The following is a 19,161-nucleotide window of genomic DNA, read 5'->3' as shown; positions in this document are numbered from 1 at the left end:
TGTACTTCCTTAATCCATGCTACATACATTTTTCTTGGGTGGCATATTAGCGTTGACAAAATTTGTGTATGCCCTTTTAAATTGACTAAATTTGATCCTTCTAATCACAATGGATCAAAAATTCTAGAAATCCAAGAGAGAGCCTGGTCAGAGAGTTGTCTAAGAAAGGAAAACCTGTATACCACTTACACAGCTTTCAGTCTTCTGCATGAAGATGTCGCCTGTGTCCTGGCCCCAGAGCTGGTGTTCCACCCTCGGTGATTGGGGCCATAGAAGGCATTTGTCATCAGCCTAAGGTCAAGTGTCTGTAGCCTCATCACACCACTGTTATCACAATGTCAAAGTGTATTCTTCACCTTTCAGTTAAACATCCTATCCATTCATAGAGAAGTACAATCACAACTTATAAGAAATACAAAGCAATGTATGTCACCGTCATATTTTTCTGATCATGTACAAAGTCGGTAAGCTGATAGGGATTTCATTAAAGTGATTAATCAATGACTCACTTATTAAACAGATAAACCTGTACCTATCTCCTACAGAAGATGTTGTCTCTTCTGCTTAAGAACCACAAATTATTATTGTATCTCATTGATTTTGAAGTCTACATGTATGCATATTTATCAGCAGAGTCCTTCACCACGATCTTGCTCCTGCTCATTCCTCTTATTGAACAGGGCATTTGTATGAGAGTTCTAATGGAAAATCATTAGGCTTCCACAGTACAATCCTAATTTTGTTCCTTTGGATGTATTTCTCTTTAGTAATCTTATAACGTTTGTAAAAGGCATCCATTTGTCTTCAGTAAATAATGTAAAAAAATGTGAGTGCATAGCTGATATTTATGCTTTCCTGAAAAACTTTACTCATTGCTGACATTGGAGAAGATCAGGGAAAGAGCCTGAAATGAGTGACCTTTAGGGGCATTTCTGTTCTCTTCCTGTACTCTCCTGCCAAGGGGAAGTCTGTCTTGCATCAGGCTGCAGCAACCTCAGTTGGTGACATAATCAGGCAATGTCATCCTGGCCTCTTTGTTGCTCCTTGTCTCTGACATTCCTTTGCTACCTGATGGTCTAACTTAAGCCACCTAGTCAGGATTGCTCATCTCTAGTTCCTATGGATAACAGTGAGTGTCTGTGAGAGCAGAGACACAAATCTCAGCAATACAGTGGGATATGCTGGGACCAAACAACTACTCTCTGCCTAAGATAAAACTCATGAAGCTCAGCTAGAACCAATCCACTTTCCATAGGGCCAGAAAGAATTGCCAATTAGTAATGTATTCCCCTTTCAAGTACGTCTATATTTATGCCAGGAAAAATACCAGTCTGCCTGGTTCCCTTGCAAGGGCAAAGTTATCCGTAGCAAAGCCTTTTGTATTAGGAAGTCTCCCTGTACTATTATCCGCAACTCTTCAGAAGGGCCAGACCAGACCCTCATGTGCACAGCCCAGGATCCACTCATCCACAATGGTCAACAGGCCTGTCTTTAGGATTTACTGTCACATACCCTCTCTACCCCCATCATAACTCCAACCAAGCTGTCCTGAAATTAACCCCAGCCATGCACAAAATGTGAACAATTACACAAGACACACGGAAGGTCTAAGTGGTAAATGGCAGCTGTTGATACTGACTAACCTGTATATTCCACGAACTGATGAGCAGGGATTTACCAGATATAAGAGAGGAACCAGCAACTGAAAGAAGTGCTGACAATGCAGCACTCTGAGAGGGCTTTTTGGAAACACAATATTTATTGTGAAATTACACAGACAGGAATGAAAAAAGATGGTGAGGAGTATATATCCTATTACTTAGAAGATTAAATAAAGGAAATCTCACCAAATTCATGGGGAAAAGCCAGCTACATAACAAAAAATACACATAATGAGCCTGACTCAGAAAATAAAATATGAAGAAAAGTACTAGAAAGAACGTGGGGAGGAATGCATGTCAGAATATTGTAGAAAAAATACTCCTTGTGGAAGAAGAATCTGAGAAAACAGGTAACAAATACCGACTAAACCAAGAAAACCAATACAATGCAATTGAGGCTTTGATGGCGGTATCTGATTATCTTATTTGAATGTAGAATTGTGGCCACTTAATTATCAGTGGCAGGAATTTGATATAATCCCTAAAAGAAATGAAGCAGTGGGTGAATTTTATAGAATATTCTAGAGAAAGGCAAGAGCATGAAGGAAATTTTAGCGACATGACATCGCATGGCTTCCTCACAGAACTATGTATTCAGTTTCTTCAGGTCTAGAAATTTCCTGGTGGTTTCTGTGTCCATTTTGCATTAATAACCCCTAAAAATACTTTAGAATACAAAATTTTAGACTTCCTGTGTTGTAGAGGACCAAGCCTTGCCTGAGCTGAGTGAGTTCCACAGAAACTTGAACAATAGTTATAGCCTGAGCAGGCTGCGGGGCAGCTTTCTGTCATCCACGTGTGCACAGGAGTGTGCTGTCCTCACACATCTCACAGGTAGCAGAAACCATCTCTATCGCATCAAATATGAAAATATCTGTACACACACATCACAAGAGATGGAAATAGGGCATAAAAAGATCCAGAGACATTGACCATCTTCACTGCTGGCTGTAGCATCGCTGCTCACACACACATAAACAGAAATAAATAGCACAGTGGAAAGCGGATAATAGTCTTACATAAAAGATTGAAACTCTAATGAAAAGTTCAGTTTTGACACAGTGCTGATGGCTTGGACACAGTTCCTTCAAAACCATTGTTCAAGTCATAGTTGTACCTTTTGGAAATAAGACACTAATAACATATCCTATCCAACTCATACCTCTGGGCTAGTCTCAAAGAGAAATAAGGGATACACCTGACCTGCAGTGAGCAAAGCAGAACCCAGTCTCTGAGGTGATGAGGCCCACCCAGGGTGGAGCTCAAAGGTGCCATTGTTCTGCTCCTCTTTATAAAGGGAGTTGCCACGTTCCTCCCAGCACAGAGTTGGGAGCAACTCCAGAGCCTCCTGCAAGATGCTGTGGATTCTGCTGTCAGTGGCCCTGCTGGCCCTGAGCTCAGCTCACAACTTAAATGAAGGTAAAACAGAAGGGGGAGAAGATGTGGTGACTCTGCTTGGGGCTTAGGAGGTGATAATGGTAATTACGGGGAAGAGAGGAGAATGAAAACACAGATGGGGCTGCAGAGTTTTCATGCCTAGGATCAGGAGACCTGTTGTGCCCTCATTCCACACTAAGGGTTTCTAATTTATTTGGTGTACAATGAAATCCAATAAAGAATTTGTTCCAGGGGAATGAGAAGGTAAGATTTGCATTTATAGAGAGGTAGAACTGTGCCGTGAAGGATGCAGTAGAGAACGCAAGGCAGATTCGTGGAAGTCCAGCTGTGAAGATCCTAAACTGATCTCAGTAAGTATGCAGGGATGATGGTGGCCTTGCTGTACAGTGGATCGGCCTCGATGATGGCGATAAACACACGTCAGAGATACCGCAGAGACAGAGAATTGAATGGAACACTTGTCTCTGTTTAACTAGAGATACAGAAATATCAGAGACAGTCATTGTCATTTTTCTCTCCCTTACACGCAGTATTTCAATGTGCTGGCAGTGATATGGGTAAAATTGTATCGAAGTGGTTACTTCTGGTTATCCCAATGGAGAAAGCATGCGTACGTAAGCAATGTATTTATAGGAGATGGAGGGCATAAGAATACCAAAATATCACATTGAAGTACCTGGCATGTGTAAACTAAATTAGCATTAAGCCTTGAGCGATGCTAGGGAGGGGAAAAGGGGGCTCTTCTATGTTGAGTTCATGGCTGCTGCTCTGTCGTACCAAGCCTGCCTCCCCTTACACCTTCCTCCCCTTCCAGCAGCTTCACAGACGGTGACTGACGAGTTAACTTAGGGGATGCATGGGGTGTGGTGAGAAGACCCTTTTCCCTGTAGAACACTTGTGAGTCTTGAAAGGTTCGAGATGTAACTTTTCCCATCATCCTATGCTTCTCTTCTAGATGTCAGCCAGGAAGAATCTCCCTCCGTAATATCAGGTAAATCCCGATTCATTCTCAATCTGTTTTGACTGTCTTTTTCTGCTTATGAATGGATCAGTTCTCCAGGGTCTTCTTATCAAAACTTTCCTTTCAGGAATTGATTAATGTTAGTGCCCCAGATAATATAAGCAATCTCCATGCAACCTTGCTTCTGGGGATCATGAGCAGGCCACCAAATTGAATGGCAGAGATGCTTGGCTTAGATGACAACAGGAGTGGGTTTCCTCATCCCCCCGGCCAGGAGTGCCTGTTTGGAGATGACAGGCAAATGGGCAGCATCCTCATTCTGTCGCTTCTTTATACTGAGAGACCCTCAACTGCTTTGTTCTTCCCCAGCTTTCCACTCCAGAGTTCTATGTCTTCACTGAAACTGCAAAGAAATTAGTGTCTTGGTCCCATTTCTGTGCATTTTCCCACTCAGCTTGTTACCCTAGCTGATAAAAATTTACTGCAACTCTTCAGTGAATCTTGTGAGGGCTTTTACTCTGTCTTTCTCTTCTCTCTTTCTCCTCCAGGAAATCCACAAGGACCACCCCCACAAGGAGGCAACAAGCCCCAAGGTCCCCCACCTCCTCCAGGAAAGCCTCAAGGACCACCCCCACAAGAAGGCGACGAGTCCCGAAGTCGCCGATCTCCTCCAGGAAAGCCAGAAGGACCACCCCCACAAGGAGGCGACAAACCTCAAGGTCCCCCACCTCCACCAAAGCCACAAGGACCACCCCCACAAGAAGGCGACGAGGCCCGAAGTCGCCGATCTCCAGGAAAGCCACAAGGACCACCCCCACAAGGAGGCGACAAACCTCAAGGTCCCCCACCTCCACCAAAGCCACAAGGACCACCCCCACAAGAAGGCGACGAGGCCCGAAGTCGCCGATCTCCAGGAAAGCCACAAGGAGGCGACAAACCTCAAGGTCCCCCACCTCCACCAAAGCCACAAGGACCACCCCCACAAGAAGGCGACGAGGCCCGAAGTCGCCGATCTCCAGGAAAGCCACAAGGACCACCCCCACAAGGAGGCGACAAACCTCAAGGTCCCCCACCTCCACCAAAGCCACAAGGACCACCCCCACAAGAAGGCGACGAGGCCCGAAGGCGCCGATCTCCTCCAGGAAAGCCAGAAGGACCACCCCCACAAGGAGGCGACAAACCTCAAGGTCCCCCACCTCCACCAAAGCCACAAGGACCACCCCCACAAGAAGGCGACGAGGCCCGAAGGCGCCGATCTCCAGGAAAGCCACAAGGAGGCGACAAACCTCAAGGTCCCCCACCTCCACCAAAGCCACAAGGACCACCCCCACAAGAAGGCGACGAGGCCCGAAGTCGCCGATCTCCAGGAAAGCCACAAGGACCACCCCCACAAGGAGGCGACAAACCTCAAGGTCCCCCACCTCCACCAAAGCCACAAGGACCACCCCCACAAGAAGGCGACGAGGCCCGAAGGCGCCGATCTCCTCCAGGAAAGCCACAAGGACCACCCCCACCTCCTGCTGGACAGCCCCAGGGACCACCACCCCCTGCTCAAGGGGGCGGACCACCCGGACCTCCCCAGGGACAGCCTGCCCAGTAATCTAGGATTCGATGACAGGTATGATTCCAGTTTATTCTTCACCAGGTGCTCTAATTGCTACAGTTCTCCAGCTTTATTGTGCCAATGAATCAGCTAAAAGCCCATTGACATTGTATTGTCCTAGAACCCATTTCTAAAGATTTGTATTCAGATATTCTGGAAATGGGTAACAAGACCCTATATTTGTAATAAACTCTTTAAGGAATTCTGATGTTGAGAAACAACATTCCAAATAGTCTGTCTTAAATTGTGTTGGCAATGAGGAAGTAGTACCATGTTCTCTCTGGCACTCTGTTTCCTGTGCACAAACTCAGAGACCTCCCATTTAAAGTTTTCACCTGAGCAGTGTTTGCTCAGTCCTGCCTCTCACCAGCCTCTCTACTCCAGTATTCCTGCCAAGTGGTCCCTGAACTTTCAGCAGCTAAATGGTGTCTCATTTTTTAAATTCTTACTTTTCAATGTGTACATGATTAAGCTAACAAAAAATACTTAATGAAATGGAAAAATATGAATCTAAATTTAAAGGCATAACTCATCTTACCTGCCTTCCCTCCTTCAGAAAACTATCACTGTTAACTTAATGGCATCTTCTCCTTGAAATATTTGTGTGTACATAGACAACTAGAATATTTTCCCCCCAGAACTAATACCATACTTTATATGCAGGTATATATGTTAGTCACTTAAAAAATACATTTCTTTGAAAATTTCCACATGAGTTTATGAAGCTAAGTAGATCTCTTCAGTGGTTATCTGTTTGCTTTTACAATTTTATACTACTCCATATGTGGCTGCACCGTGATTTCTTTAACCAATCCCTGTCACTGGCCACTGAGGGTGGTTTCAGCTTCTTACTGTTATAGAATATGTTCCAGTTGCCATCTGTGTAAATATATCCATGAACAAATTCAGCAGCAAGTAATAACAAGCTAAGAATGGTCTTATCTCTTCATCACGTAAGGAACAATTTGGAGCACATTTTGTGCAAGGGCATCAAAAGAGTGAACACGCAAAAAATTTGGGAGGAAACACAGGAGGTAGAAGGGATAGGGGGAGAGAGGATGGGCTCTCATGTACTCTACTGCAGTAACACCAGTGAGGAATTAGACATTTCCTGCCATGTCAAGTCTGGTCTATGAACTTCCTTGTTTCTTTGTTTCAGGAAGTGAATAAGAAGATGACAGTGATTCAAATGATTCAAATGCCATGACATTGGAACAAGGTGGTCATAGCTCTAACTTCCATATACCAATAAAATAATCAGCTTGCAATTTCTGATTGTGGTGTCTGTTGCTCAATATTTGTGAATGTGGGATCTGAGTTCCAAGAAGACATTATAAGAACATCTAGGAACCCTTCTCCTTGATGCTCCAGAAAGCTTCCCTCCTCCTTAATCCTAATGTAGCCAGCTGCCATGCAAAAAGGTTTTAATGTTTCTCTACTTCCCTGACTTCTATTCTTCCCCCCCCCCCACCCGAGATGGAGTCTTGCTCTATCACCCAGGCTGGAGTGCAGTGGCACGATCTCGGCTCACTGCCCCCTGCATCTCCTGGGTTCAAGCTGTCCTCCTGCCTCAGCCTTCTAAGTATCTGAGATTATAGGTGCCCACCATCATGCACAGCTAATTTTTGTATTTTTAATAGAAATGGGGTTTCCCCATGTTGACCAGGATGGTCTCCATCCCCTGACCTCAGGCGGTCTTCTTGCCTCGGCCTCTGAAACTACTAGGATTATAGGTGTGAATCACCATGCCTGGCCCTTCCCTGACTTCTATAGCATAAATTGAAATTTTAAAATTATTTTCTGATTGTTTACTGATATTCCAGTGATCTTAAGGACAGAAAACACAACAAATGCAACAAAGTCACAGAAGCTGAATGAAATCCTTATAATTTCTAAGAAACTGAGTTTGGTTTCAAGGGAATGAATATGGCTCTATGCTTCTTATCCCCAGAACCCTCTCTATCTCATTGGCCCTATTGTAACAGTGATCACTTCTCTCCCTTCCTATGTTCCTCACCTTTCTTCAATGAAACCTGAATGGATTTCATTAAAGAGACAGCATGATTTTAAGGAGCAAAAATTTGGACACTCTCAGGTTCTAATTAAGACCTAACTCTTTTCCTTACTATCTCTGGAGTCTTAAAAGGCTACCTAGAGATCAACGAGACAGAAAGTTAACAAGGATACCCAGGAATTGAACTCAGCTCTGCACCAAGCAGACCTAATAGACATCTACAGAACTCTCCACCCCAAATCAACAGAATATACATTTTTTTCAGCACCACACCACACCTATTCCAAAATTGACCACATAGTTCGAAGTAAAGCACTCCTCAGCAAATGTAAAAGAACAGAAATTAAAACAAACTGTCTCTCAGACCACAGTGCAATCAAACTAGAACTCAGGATTAAGAAACTCACTCAAAACCGCTCAACTACGTGGAAACTGAACAACCCGCTCCTGAATGACTACTGGGTACATAACGAAATGAAGGCAGAAGTAAAGATGTTCTTTGAAACCAACGAGAACAAAGACACAACATACCAGAATCTCTGGGACACATTCAAAGCAGTGTGTAGAGGGAAATTTATAGCACTAAATGCCCACAAGAGAAAGCAGGAAAGATCCAAAATTGACACCCTAACATCACAATTAAAAGAACTAGAAAAGCAAGAGCAAACACATTCAAAAGCTAGCAGAAGGCAAGAAATAACTAAGATCAGAGCAGAACTGAAGGAAATAGAGACAAAAAACCCTTCAAAAAATTAATGAATCCAGGAGCTGGTTTTTTGAAAAGATCAACAAAATTGATAGACTGCTAGCAAGACTAACAAAGAAGAAAAGAGAGAAGAATCAAATAGACGCAATAAAAAATGGTAAAGGGGATACACCACCGATCCCACAGAAATACAATCTACCATCAGAGAACACTACAAACACCTCTACACAAATAAACTAGAAAATCTAGAAGAAATGGATAAATTCCTCGACACATACACCCTCCCAAGACTAAACCAGGAAGAAGTTGAATCTCTGAATAGACCAATAACAGGCTCTGAAATTGTGGCAATAATCAATAGCTTACCAACCAAAAAGAGTCCCGGACCAGATGGATTCACAGCCGAATTCTACCAGAGGTACAAGGAGGAACTGGTACCATTCCTTCTGAAATTATTCCAATCGATAGAAAAAGAGGGAATCCTCCCTAACTCATTTTATGAGGCCAGCATCATCCTGATCCCAAAGCCTGGCAGAGACACAACCAAAAAAGAGAATTTTAGACCAATATCCCTGACGAACATTGATGCAAAAATCCTCAATAAAATACTGGCAAACCAAATCCAGCAGCACATCAAAAAGCTTATCCACCATCCCTGGGATGCAAGGCTGGTTCGACATATGCAAATCAATAAATGTAATCCAGCATATAAACAGAACCAAAGACAAAAACCACATGATTATCTCAATAGATGCAGAAAAGGCCTTTGACAAAATTCAACAACCCTTCATGCTAAAAACTCTCCATAAATCAGATAAATGTGGCACATATACACCATGGAATACTATGAAGCCATAAGAAATGATGAGTTCATGTCCTTTATAGGGACATGGATGAAACTGGAAACCATCATTCTCAGTAAACTATCGCAAAGACAAAAAACAAAACACCGCATGTTCTCACTATAGGTGGGAATTGAACAATGAGAACACATGGACACAGGAAGGGGAACATCACACTCTGGCGACTGTTGTGGGGTGGGGGGAGGGGGGAGGGACAGCATTAGGAGATATACCTAATGCTAAATGACGAGTTAATGGATGCAGCACACCAACATGGCACATGGATACATATGTAACAAACCTGCACATTGTGCACATGTACCCTAAAACCTAAAGTATAATAATAAAAGAAAAAAAAGGCTACTTAGACTCTCAGGGCTTCAGTTTCCTCATCTAAAATGAGAAGAATCATAACAACTACCTTAGAGTACGGAGACTAATGAGATAACATACATACCAAAAACCTTGCAGAGATTGGCATGTCTGCTTCTCAAGCAAGCAAGGTTCAATATTAGAAACTGCCTCTGTGCCCACTGATAGCCTCTGATAATTCACTAAGAAGTCAGAAAAATCAGAACAGAATGATCTCACCATAACCACCACTAAGTTGAGCAACCCAGTTGAAGCCCAGGTCTCTGGCTCCTCTCCTGTTATCGTAGGTGAAGCCTTCCTACCCCTACCTCTTACCTTCCCACTTGATTCTGAACCACATTGCACAGTGAAGGATTTTGCTTCTGCGTGTGACCCTTTTGTCTTGTGATTGTTACATCTATGCTCTGTGGGATTACTTCCATCAGCAAAAGCCTGCTGAAACATCACCCATTTCTACAGAAGTCTTCCTAAGACTCTTAGTGCTTCTTTCCTACCATATTATTTGTCTGCCATTTTTATTGGAAATGTTCGTGAAACGTATGTATGTGGTTATTTCCCCCTCCCCCACACCTCCAAATTTTTCTTATGCACACGTTATAGATGCTTTTGTTCTTTCCACTTCAAGTCTGTGAAGATCATCTACTGCCTCCTTTCTACTCACTTCAGGAATCAATTCTCAGTCCTGCATCTCCTGTGACCCCTCAGCAGTTTAACACCATTGATCCTACCCTTCTTTTGAGAACACTCTATCGATCTTTCCAGGAGCCTCTCCCTCTCTCCTAGGGTTTCTCCTATCTCTGCCTCTTCCCTCCTACAGCTACAAAGTTCTTCCTCTTCCAACTCTTTTTGGTCTTGGTGAAGAATTCATCTAATTAATTAAGCAAACTAGGATTTATTCTTGACTCTTCTCTTTTCCTCTTTCACCACATTACATCTAGTCAAATCAGCTATGTTATCATTGTGAAGTTCAAGCTTCAAAATAATTTCCTACTGCAGCCAGTTTCATCACTTTCATCTCTATCAGCCCCTCTAAGCAAGCCTCATCTGCAGTTAACACCAAATAGTTCTGTTTATTTCCCAACAGTCAATCACCCACCTTGGCCGTTTAAAAATTATATTACTTTTCTATGTTTTCCAGTTGATTGCCACCACTTTTACTCTATAAGAACCAGACGGTATTTTTCTGTTTGTTTGTTTGTTTTTTAGACAGAGTCTTTCTCTGTTTCCCAGGCTGGAGTGCAGTGGCAAGTTCTCAGCTCACTACAACCTCTGCCTCCTAGGTTCAAGTGATTCTACTGCCTCAGCCTCCTGAATAGCTGGGATTACAGGTGTGCACAACCACACCCAGCTAATTTTTTGTATTTTTAGTAGAGTAGGGGTTTCGCTAAGTTGGCCAGGCTTGTCTCTAACTCCTGACCTTGGGAACCGCCTGCTTCATACTCCCAAAGCACTGGGATTACAGATGTGAGCCAGTGCGCCCAGCTGCTAATTTTTACCTATGCTAAAGTCCTATGTATTCAGTCCTAACTCTCTGTGGAATTGGGGGATGCTCCACACCTCATTCATTCTGCTATGGCCACCCTGGTCATTGTCTTCTTTATATGGTGGGGTAGGGAAGCAGTATGCTTAGATTTTCTGTTAATTAAAAAAGTATCTTTGAACAAATACAAGTTTCGATTTTGTTACACAGATTACATAGTGCTTAAGTCACGGCATTAGGGTATTCCTCACTCAAATAACAAACACTACATTTATTAATACCTCACTATACAACCGCTCTGCCTCCCATACCCCCAAGTGTTCTTTGTCTATCATTTCACTCTCTACATCCATGCAGGCACATTCTTTAGCAACCACTTACCAGTGAGAACGTGTTATATTTGATTTTCTGTATCTAGCCTGTTTTGCTTAAGAAAATGACTCCCAGTTCCATCCATGTTGTCACAATATGTGTGATTTCATCCTCTTTGTGATTGAGTAATATGGTATTGTGTATATATGTTTACATTTTTTAATCCAATCACTCATCGACAGATACATTGGTGGATTCAATATCTTTGTTACTGTGAATGTTGCTACAATAAACATGCAGATAAATGTATATATTTGATACATTGACTACCTTTCCTTTGAGGAGATACCCGGTAGTAGGATTGCTCAATGGAAATGTAGTTCTAGTTTTAGTTCTTTGAGAAATCATACTGTTTTCCATAGAAGCTGTACTAATTTACATTCCCACCAAGGGTGTTTAAGAGTTCTCCTTTCTCCCTATCCTTGCCAACAGCTGTTATTTTTCACCTTTTAATCATAGTCATTATGAATGAAGTAAGATGATATCTCACTGTGGTTTTCATTCACATCGTACAACAACAAAAACATTTTGATTTTTGTTGCTGTTGTTGTTGAGTAGTTTGAGTTCCTTGTATACTCTGCATATTAGTTCCCTGTAGGATGCATAGTTTACAAATATTTTCCCTCTGCAGGCTGTCTGTTGACACTGTTGATTTATTTTGCTTGTAGAATATTTTAGATAAATTAAGTGCCATTTGTACAATTTGGTTTTTGTTGCCTGTGCTTTTGACGTCTTAGTCACAAGTTCTTTTCTCAGCCAATGTCAGAAGCTTTCTTCTTGTATTAATATATGCCCATGTTTTACATTTAAGTCTTTAATCCATCCTGAGTTATTTTTCTATATGAGAGATGTGAGAGATAGTGTTCCAGTTTCATTCTTCTGTGTATGGCAATCCAATTTTCTCAGCATCATTTATTGAAATGAGTGATGTTTCCCAAGTGTGCGTTCTTGTCTGCTTAGTCAAAGATCAGTTGCCTGCAAATACGTTGCTTTATTTCTGGATCTTTTACTCTGTTCCATTGATCAATATGCCTATTTTTAGACCAGTCATATCCTGTTTTCATTACTGCAGTCTTGTCATATAATTTGAATTCAGGCAATGCGACACTTCCAAATGTGTTTATTTTGCCTAGGATTGCTTTGGGTCTTTTGGCTCTTATGTTTTCTTTCTATAAGTATTGTTGGGTTATTTTTTACCAATTCTGTGAAAAATGACATTGATATTTTGATAAAGATTGAATCTGTTGATTTCTTTGGACACTACAGTTGGCCTTGTTAACATTCTTTCAACATCCTAAGTTTGTTCCTAACTTTATCAAGCATGTGTTTGCATTTTATTCAAGTATGCTCACATCTTCCCACATTAAAGTCTTCTCTGAACACACAGAACTCCTTATTCTCCTAAACTTTCTTTAATTACTTATCATATCGTTGTCCCTTTGAGATAGTCTTATGCAATATTCCTACTATCTAATATTAGCACTCTTATGTAGTCCCCCCTACATTATATCAGGATTGGTTTCTGTGACCAGCGAAATATGGCAGAAATGGTGGTATGTTACCACTGAGATTAAGTTAAAATGGAAACTGTGGCTTCATCTTTTATTTTTCAATTCACCCCTTCTCTCTGTCTCTCTCTCTTCCTCTGTCTCTTTCTCTCAGACATCACTTGCACTGGGAACACCTAGCTGCCATGTGAAGCAGCTCTATGGAGTGAATCTCTAAACATCTCTCCCCTTGGGGGCAACAGAGGAGTGGACACCTAGAGAGAAGAAGGAAAAGTCTCCCACCTCCAATTCTTCAGTCCCCACCTGACCTCTATAACATGCTCACTGTTCTAGAGTTGATTTCTATATGGAGACCAGAGTGGTGGGGGACAGGCATGGTTCTGCTGCCTCCTACTTAGCCCTGCTAGAAAGTCAGATGACAGCTCCAACTACTGGGGTCCCTTCAGTAGTGATTTCTTTTTCCTTTTTTTAGCATGAGGAGGCTTTCTTTGTGTTGTGTTCATGATTGTTCTCTACTGTCACCAATGTCAACACTACTCTGTGCCTGAATTTACATGTTAATTACATTTATCTTTCTGTCCTTGCAAAACTCCCATGCCCAATAACAAATTTAGTAATTATCTGTTTTCTCAATCGTTTGCTGTGTTTTAAAAACATCTAAGTCTTCCTTCAACTTCCAACGGACCTGCAAAATCCCTCCTAGTACAATTTTCCTCACTCTCAAATGTCAGATAATTGGCTTTTGTCCTGGAAATTCCCATTTCTCCCATTTAAGTAGGATAATGCATATCCTGAGTTACTATCTTCCTGTTTTTTGGTTTTCTTCTGCTGTGAAACATATGCTAGCATAGCTTCAACATATGAGAAGTAAACTATTTCAAGGTTTTTCATGTTGCCAGATGTGTTATGGGACCTTCACACTTAAATGATTACCTGAATGGATATAGGATTCTAGTTTGATTGCTATTTTTACCTAGAGTTTTTAAACCTTTATTCCACCACAGCAACAAGGAACCATGTTGGAAGCAAAGAGAAGCCCTCACCAAACACTGAATCTGTTGATGCCTTAATCTTAGACTTCCTAGCCTACAGAATGTTGGGAAACAAATTTCTGCTCTTTAATCATGACCCAGTCTACAGTCTTGTTGTTACAGTAGAAATGGACTGACACACAACCCCATCTGAGGTCTAATTAGTAAACATACATCTAAAAACAAAATGAAATGAAACAACAGCAAAAAAACGCGGTTGGACTGTCTTCTGACTTCTATTTTTCCATGTAGTTTCTGACACTCAGTATCTTCTCTATGACTGCTGTTTCAGGGCATGTTTTACCTTACCCATTATCTGTCACTTGTACCTGAGTTTATTTTCTGGACCTGGTTTCTTCTGACTTTCTTGGAAGTAAATAAATATAGAAGTAAATAGCAAGGAAGTGGTGGAGTGCAGTAAGCAAGAACATAGACTCTGAAAACTGACTGCCATCTATACCACCTATTACTATTTTAGCAACTTTGGCATGTGCCCACTCAGCTCACCTATAAAATTGAGATGGTAGTACGCAGTATTCTTACCTGATAAGCTGGTTCTGAAGATTAAATGGCATATAGTAAATACTTAGGAAATATTTTTACTATAATCAGCCATGGCTACAATATGTTCATAGAATATGAATACCGTAAAATAATTGTGAAATATGTGTTTTTAAGACAAAACATAATATCAAAATATATGAACCAGTATCATAATTGTGTAACCAGCATTCCTCTGATACACATGAACCCCTCCCAGACCACAGGGACTTCATGCAATTTACTCTATCACATCACAAGTCCATCCACTCTGTTAATGTTCATCTCTCCTGGTAGACAACCCTCTTGTGTTGCAGTCAAGCTAGTTCAAGATGAAGTTGAGGAAGATTCTACTTTCTGTGCTATTCAAAGAATCTCCCACCTTTCAATAAAGAGAAAGTCATATAGGTATGTAGGAGCTGACATATGAAATCCAAATCTGATTACTAGTGTAATAAAAAACTGTGGTGGATGTGATGTACAAATGTGATATGGTCTAATTTTCTTTTTTTTAAAATTATACCTTAAATCCTAGGGTACATGTGTGCAACATGCAGGTTTGTTACATATGTATACATGTGCCATGTTGGTGTGCTGCACCCATTAACTCTTCATTTCCATTAGGTATATCTCCTAATGCTATCTGTCCCCCCTCCCCCCAACCCACGACAGGCCCCAGTGTGTGATGTTCCCCTTCCTGTGTCCAAGTTTTCTCATTGTTCAATTCCCACCTATGAGTGTGAACGTGCGGTGTTTGGTTTTTTGTCCCCGTGATACTTTGCTGAGAATGATGGTTTCCAGCTTCATCCATGTCTCTACAAAGGACATGAACTCATCATTTTTTATGGCTGCATAGTATTCCATGGTGTATATATGCCACATTTTCTTAATCCAGTCTATCATTGATGGACATTTGGGTTAGCTCCTAGTCTTTGCTATCGTAAATAGTGCCGCAATAAACATACGTGTGCATGTATCATTATAGCAGCATGATTTATAATCCTTTGGGTATATACCCAGTAATGGGATGGCTGGGTCAAATGGTATTTCTAGTTCTAGATCCTTGAGGAATCACCACACTGTCTTCCACAATGGTTGAACCAGTTTACAGTCTCACCAACAGTGTAAAAGTGTTCCTATTTCTTCATTATTGCTATTAAAGTATAATAACAAAAAAGATAAAGATCTTGACATTAAAAAAAAGAAGCATTGAAATGATGATGAAGGTGAACCTTGCAGCAGTAGTCCCTTCACATTAACTTATGGACAAAAATTTTGTCTTCTTTTGGCCTAATTGAAGAGGTCTGACAATTAACAGCAGAAACAAGAGCTAGCACAAGAAGATCAATTGATTCAGATTACATAACTTTTTCTGTCTGAAAAACTAAATTTGAGCAAACTAGCCACTTGATGAGGGCCAAAACTGCTGTGCCTGTCAGCTACAGACAAGAAGAGAATGTTCTGTGACAAATTAAACAAGCAGGAAGGAAAAGAAAGGAAAAAGAAAAGATCCTGAAGCATTTCTTTGAAGAGTTGTAACAGGAAATAAAACATGGCTTTACCAGTGGCATTCAAAGGGACAGACACAATCAAATCAATAGCTACCAAGAGGTGGAAGTGATCTAGTCTAAGTAAATGCAACAAAGGCAAATATCATGCCAACAGTGTTTTTGGATGCTAAAGGTATTCTGGTTGTTAAATTTCTGCAGGGTCAAAAATGGTAACAACCACTTATGAGAGAGTTTGGAGTTTGGAGAGAATTTAGTCAAATCTTTAGCAGAAAAATGGATGAGATTGGATGCCTAGTGATTTTCCATCAAAAGTCTGGTAAAATTGCCCTTGTTTCATGAGAGGAATGAGCAGGAGCATCGTTGTGATGGACAAGGACCCTCTGCTGAAGCTTTTCTGGGCATTTATCTGCTCAAGTTTTGGCTGTTTCCAAAGTGTCTCAGAAGTTGATGTTATCATTCTAAACGATGTAACTTAGGAATGGAAAACCAAACGTCTTATGTTCTGAGTCATAAATGGGAGCTAATCTATGAGGATGCAAAGGCATAAGAAGGACACAATGAACTTTGGGAACTCAGAGGGAAATGCTGAGAAGGGGGTGATAAATAAAAGGCTACAAATTGGGTGCAGCGTAAACCCCCGGGTGGTGGGTGCACCAAACTCTCACAAATCAACACTAAAGAATGTATTCACGTAACCAAACACCACCTGTTCTCCAACCTATGGAAGTAAAAAAGAAAAGAAGAAAAAAGAAAAAAGAAAAAAAAAGAAAATCCCTGGGCATCCAACTTACAGTACTGATGCAGTATCTTTGGACTTCTTTTTTCTCTCTCTCTTTTTTTTTATTATACTTTCAGTTTTAGGGTACATGTGAACAATGTGCAGGTTTGTTACATATGTATACATGTGCCATGTTGGTGTGCTTCACCCATTAACTCGTCATTTAACATTAGGTATATCTCCTAATGCTATCTGTCCCACTCCCCCGATCCCACAACAGGCCCCGGTGTGTGATGTTCCCCTTCCTGTGTCCATGTGTTCTCATTGTTCAATTCCCACGTATGAGTGAGAACATGCGGTGTTTGGTTTTTTGTCCTTGTGATCATTTGCTGAGAATGATGGTTTCCAGCTTCATTCATGTCCCTACAAAGGACATGAACTCATCATTTTTTATGGCTGCATAGTATTCCATGGTGTATATGTGCCACATTTTCTTAATCCAGTCTATCATTGTTGGACATCTGGGTTGGTTCCAAGTCTTTGCTATTGTGAATAATGCTGCTATAAACATACGTGAGCATGTGTCTTTATATCAGCATGATTTATAATCCTTTGGGTATATACCCAGTAATGGGATGGCTGGGTCAAATGGTATTTCTAGTTCTAGATCCCTGAGGAATTGCCACACTGACTTCCACAATGGTTGAACTAGTTTGCAGTCCCACCAACAGTGTAAAAGTGTTCCTATTTCTCCACATCCTCTCCAGCACCTGTTGTTTCCTGACTTTTTAATGATCACCATTCTAACTGGTGTGAGATGGTATCTCATTGTGGTTTTGATTTGCATTTCTCTGACGGCCAGTGATGATGAGCATTTTTTCATGTGCCTGTTGGCTGCATAAATGTCTTCTTTTGAGAAGTGTCTATTCGTATCCTTTGCCCACTTTTTGGTGGGGTTGTTTGTTTGTTTCTTGTAAATTTGTTGGAGTTCATTGTAGATTCTGGATATTAGCCCTTTGTCAGATGAGTAGCTTGCTAACATTTTCTCCCATTCTGTAGGTTGTCTGTTCACTCTGATGGTAGTTTCTTTTGCTGTGCAGAAGCTCTTTAGTTTAATTAGATCCCATTTGTCAATTTTGGCTTTTGTTGCCATTGCTTTTGGTGTTTTGGAGATGAAGTCTTTGCCCATGCCTATGTCCTGAATGGTATTGCCTAGGTTTTCTTCTAGGGTTTTTATGGTTTTAGGTCTAACATATAAGTCTTTAATCCATATTGAATTAATTTTTGTATAAGGTGTAAGGAAGGGATCCAGTTTCAGCTTTCTACATATGGCTAGCCAGTTTTCTTAGCACCATTTATTAAATAGGGAATCATTTTCCCATTTCTTGTTTTTGTCAGGTTTGTCAAAGATCAGATAGTTGTAGATATGTGGCATTATTTCTGAGGGCTCTGTTCTGTTCCATTGGTCTATATCTCTGTTTTGGTATCAGTACTATGCTGTTTGGTTACTGTATCCTTGTAGTATAGTTTGAAGTCAGGTAGCATGATGCCTCCAGCTTTGTTCTTTTGGCTTAGGATTGACTTGGTAATGCAGGCTCTTGTTTGGTCCCATATGAACTTTAAAGTAGTTTTTTCCAGTTCTGTGAAGAAAGTCATTGGTAGCTTGATGGGGATGGCATTATATCTATAAATTACCTTGGGCAGTATGGCCATATTCATGATATTGATTCTTCCTACCCATGAGCATGGAATGTTCTTCCATTTGTTTGTATCCCCTTTTATTTCATTGAGCAGAGGTTTGGAGTTCTCCTTGAAGAGGTCCTTCACATCCCTTGTAAGTTGGATTCCTAGGTATTTTATTCTCTTTGAAGCAATTGTGAATGGGAGTTCACTCATGATTTGGCTCTCTGTTTGTCTGTTATTGGTGTATAAGAATGCTTGTGGTTTTTGCACATCGATATTGTATCCTGAGAGTTTGCTGAAGTTGCTTATCAGCTTAAGGAGGTTTTGGGCTGAGAAGATGGGGTTTTCTAGATGTACAATCATGCCATCTGCAAAGAGGGACAATTTGACTTCCTCCTTTCCTAATTGAATACCTTTTATTTCCTTCTCCTACCTGATTGCCCTGGCCAGAACTTCCAACACTACGTTGAATAGGAGTGGTGAGAGAGGGCATCCCTGTCTTCTGCCAGTTTTCAAAGGGAATGCTTCCAGTTTTTGCCCATTCAGTATGATATTGGCTGTGGGTTTGTCATAGATAGCTCTTATTATTTTGAGATACGTCCCATCAATACCTAATTTATTGAGAGCTTTTAGCATGAAACATTGTTGAATTTTGTCGAAGGCTTTTTCTGCATCTATTGAGATAATCATGTGGTTTCTGTCATTAGTTCTGTTTATATGCTGGATTACATTTATTGATTTGCATATGTTGAACCAGCCTT

The 19,161-nt window shown here is 41.0% G+C and overlaps 1 protein-coding gene across 1 annotated transcript; it reads left to right on the top strand.

Annotated features, from left to right (window-relative positions):
* Window positions 1–1,871: 1,871 nt before the first annotated feature.
* On the top strand, window positions 1,872–6,891 carry LOC134736852 (basic salivary proline-rich protein 2-like). Its single transcript, XM_063640780.1, has 4 exons — window positions 1,872–2,011; window positions 4,015–4,050; window positions 4,569–5,638; window positions 6,783–6,891. Exons 1-3 carry the CDS (start codon window positions 1,918–1,920, stop codon window positions 5,618–5,620), a joined length of 1,182 nt encoding a protein of 393 aa, XP_063496850.1. The 5' UTR covers window positions 1,872–1,917; the 3' UTR covers window positions 5,621–5,638; window positions 6,783–6,891.
* The last annotated feature ends 12,270 nt before the right edge of the window (window positions 6,892–19,161 follow it).

Source organism: Symphalangus syndactylus, chromosome 5, assembly GCF_028878055.3.
Source record: "Symphalangus syndactylus isolate Jambi chromosome 5, NHGRI_mSymSyn1-v2.1_pri, whole genome shotgun sequence".
NCBI lineage: Eukaryota > Metazoa > Chordata > Mammalia > Primates > Hylobatidae > Symphalangus > Symphalangus syndactylus.
This window is presented reverse-complemented; position numbering and strand designations above follow the sequence as displayed.

What these genes read in the sequence shown, in the direction of transcription:
- LOC134736852 (XM_063640780.1), top strand. Translation starts at nt 1,918, where the DNA reads ATGAAGAAAAGTACTAGAAAGAACGTGGGGAGGAATGCATGTCAGAAT. An exon ending in AGAAGAATCTGAGAAAACAG is followed by an intron (nt 2,012 to 4,014) that starts GTAACAAATACC and finishes CTTCTCTTCTAG; the next exon opens with ATGTCAGCCAGGAAGAATCT. An exon ending in ATCTCCCTCCGTAATATCAG is followed by an intron (nt 4,051 to 4,568) that starts GTAAATCCCGAT and finishes TTTCTCCTCCAG; the next exon opens with GAAATCCACAAGGACCACCC.